The following is a 1,677-nucleotide window of genomic DNA, read 5'->3' on the forward strand; positions in this document are numbered from 1 at the left end:
TGCTGCTGCAGTTTCTGCTGCCGCTGCAGTTTCTGCTGCTGCAGTTGCTGCTGCTGCAGTTTCTGCTGCCGCTGCAGTTTCTGCTGCTGCAGTTTCTGATGCAGCACTTTCAGCTGCCGCAGTAGCTGCTGCTGCAGTTTCTGCAGCTACAGTTGCTGCTGCTGCAGTTTCTGCAGTTGCAGTTTCTGCTGCAGTAGTTGCTGCTGCTGCAGTTTCTGCTGCTGCACTTTCTGCTGCTGCAGCTGCCGCTTCTGCAGTTTCTGCTGCTGCTGCAGTTTCTGCTGCTGCAGTTTCTGCTGCTGCGCTTTCTGCTGCTGCAGCTGCTGCGGCTGCACTTTCTGCTGCTGCAGTTTTCGCTTCTGCAGTTTCTGCTGCTGCAGTTTCTGCTGCTGCACTTTTTGCTGCTGCAGTTTCTGCTGCTGCAGTTTCTGCTGCTGCAGTTTCTATAGCTCCAGTTGATGCTGCCGCAGCCGCACTGTCGTGAGGCTGCTGCACTGTCTCTGCAGGAAGCAAAACAGTTGTGGGGCCTTGGGTTGCATTGCTGGGGCTGTCTGCTGCAGCAGCATCAGCAGCAGCATCAGCAGCAGCATCAGCAGCAAGAGCGGCATCATCAGGAGCAGCCTGAGAAGCAGCAAGAGCAGCAGCAGGTGGCGCAGAAGCCTTCTCTGTGTGTAAAAGATTTAAATCTGCTTGAGGAGAGACTTTAATAGACTCAGACTGAGTTTTTTTCATTATGAAGACGGCGTTGATTGGGAAGAAAAGAAGAAGAGAGAAATGCTGAGATAATAGAGAAGCAGAAGGCGCGTGTCTATGAAGAACTCGCGCCTTTTTGCATTTAAATCTACATTATATTCGGTGAAAAGAAAGTTTTATAATTGAAATTAAACAAAATCAAAAAGAAAAGTCTGAGCCCCCTTCAGCGCAGTGTGGCTGCCGCACAAGTTGTACATACACCGGAGCAAGGACAGTAGAAACAGCCGAAGAATTAAATTGTTTATTTTTAATTTTCTTGCTGCATATTAAAATACCTTTTTAAAGTTTAACAGAAAAAGCAAACAAAAACAAAAAAAACTTGTTTTTCTATCATCATTCTCTGCATGCGGGGGGTGTAGGCGCTGGGGCTCTGAAGGTATAATAAAGTAGATATAAATGAATATTTGAATGTTTATTTTTCTTTTTTTCTTATTCTAATTATATAATTTATTTTATTTAATTCTAAAAAGAAGATTTTCGTTGTAAAAGCGAAGGCAAAAGCTGCAGACAGAACACACGCAGTATGTATGCTAGCCCTTAAGAGATTATTATATTGTTATTTTGCTGATGAAAAGCATACATACACCTTTCATATATTGAATAATATTATATTTTTAAATAATATTTATTTTTTCTTTTGCTTTTATCTATTTATTTATTTATTTTATTTCCGTCTCGTGTACCCCAGCTGTCTTCCCCGGCTGCTGCACACACAAGGACCTTGTTGAGGCCAAGCGTATGAATACAGCGTTAAAAAGAATTAAAAAAATAAATATATACATTAATAATAATATAAATAATAATAATAACAACAAAAACAACAAACAATTCAAAGCACTTCGCAACTGTCTTGCTGTGCAGCAGCCGCCTTCGTGTAGGTAAGAAGATATTTGTTATATGCATGTAAATATATATTTAAGAAGA

At 41.5% G+C, this 1,677-nt stretch overlaps 1 protein-coding gene across 1 annotated transcript; it reads right to left on the reverse strand.

Moving 5' to 3' along the window:
* EAH_00038130 (hypothetical protein) lies at positions 1-732 on the reverse strand (the record flags this gene model as incomplete). Its single annotated transcript, XM_013395485.1, has 1 exon — positions 1-732. A coding segment is annotated over one exon (732 nt), but the record flags the coding sequence as incomplete, so codon positions are not given.
* Between the last annotated feature and the right edge of the window lie 945 nt (positions 733-1,677).

This window comes from Eimeria acervulina, genomic scaffold (genome assembly GCF_000499425.1).
Source record: "Eimeria acervulina Houghton genomic scaffold, Eah_scaff429, whole genome shotgun sequence".
Classification (NCBI taxonomy): domain Eukaryota; phylum Apicomplexa; class Conoidasida; order Eucoccidiorida; family Eimeriidae; genus Eimeria; species Eimeria acervulina.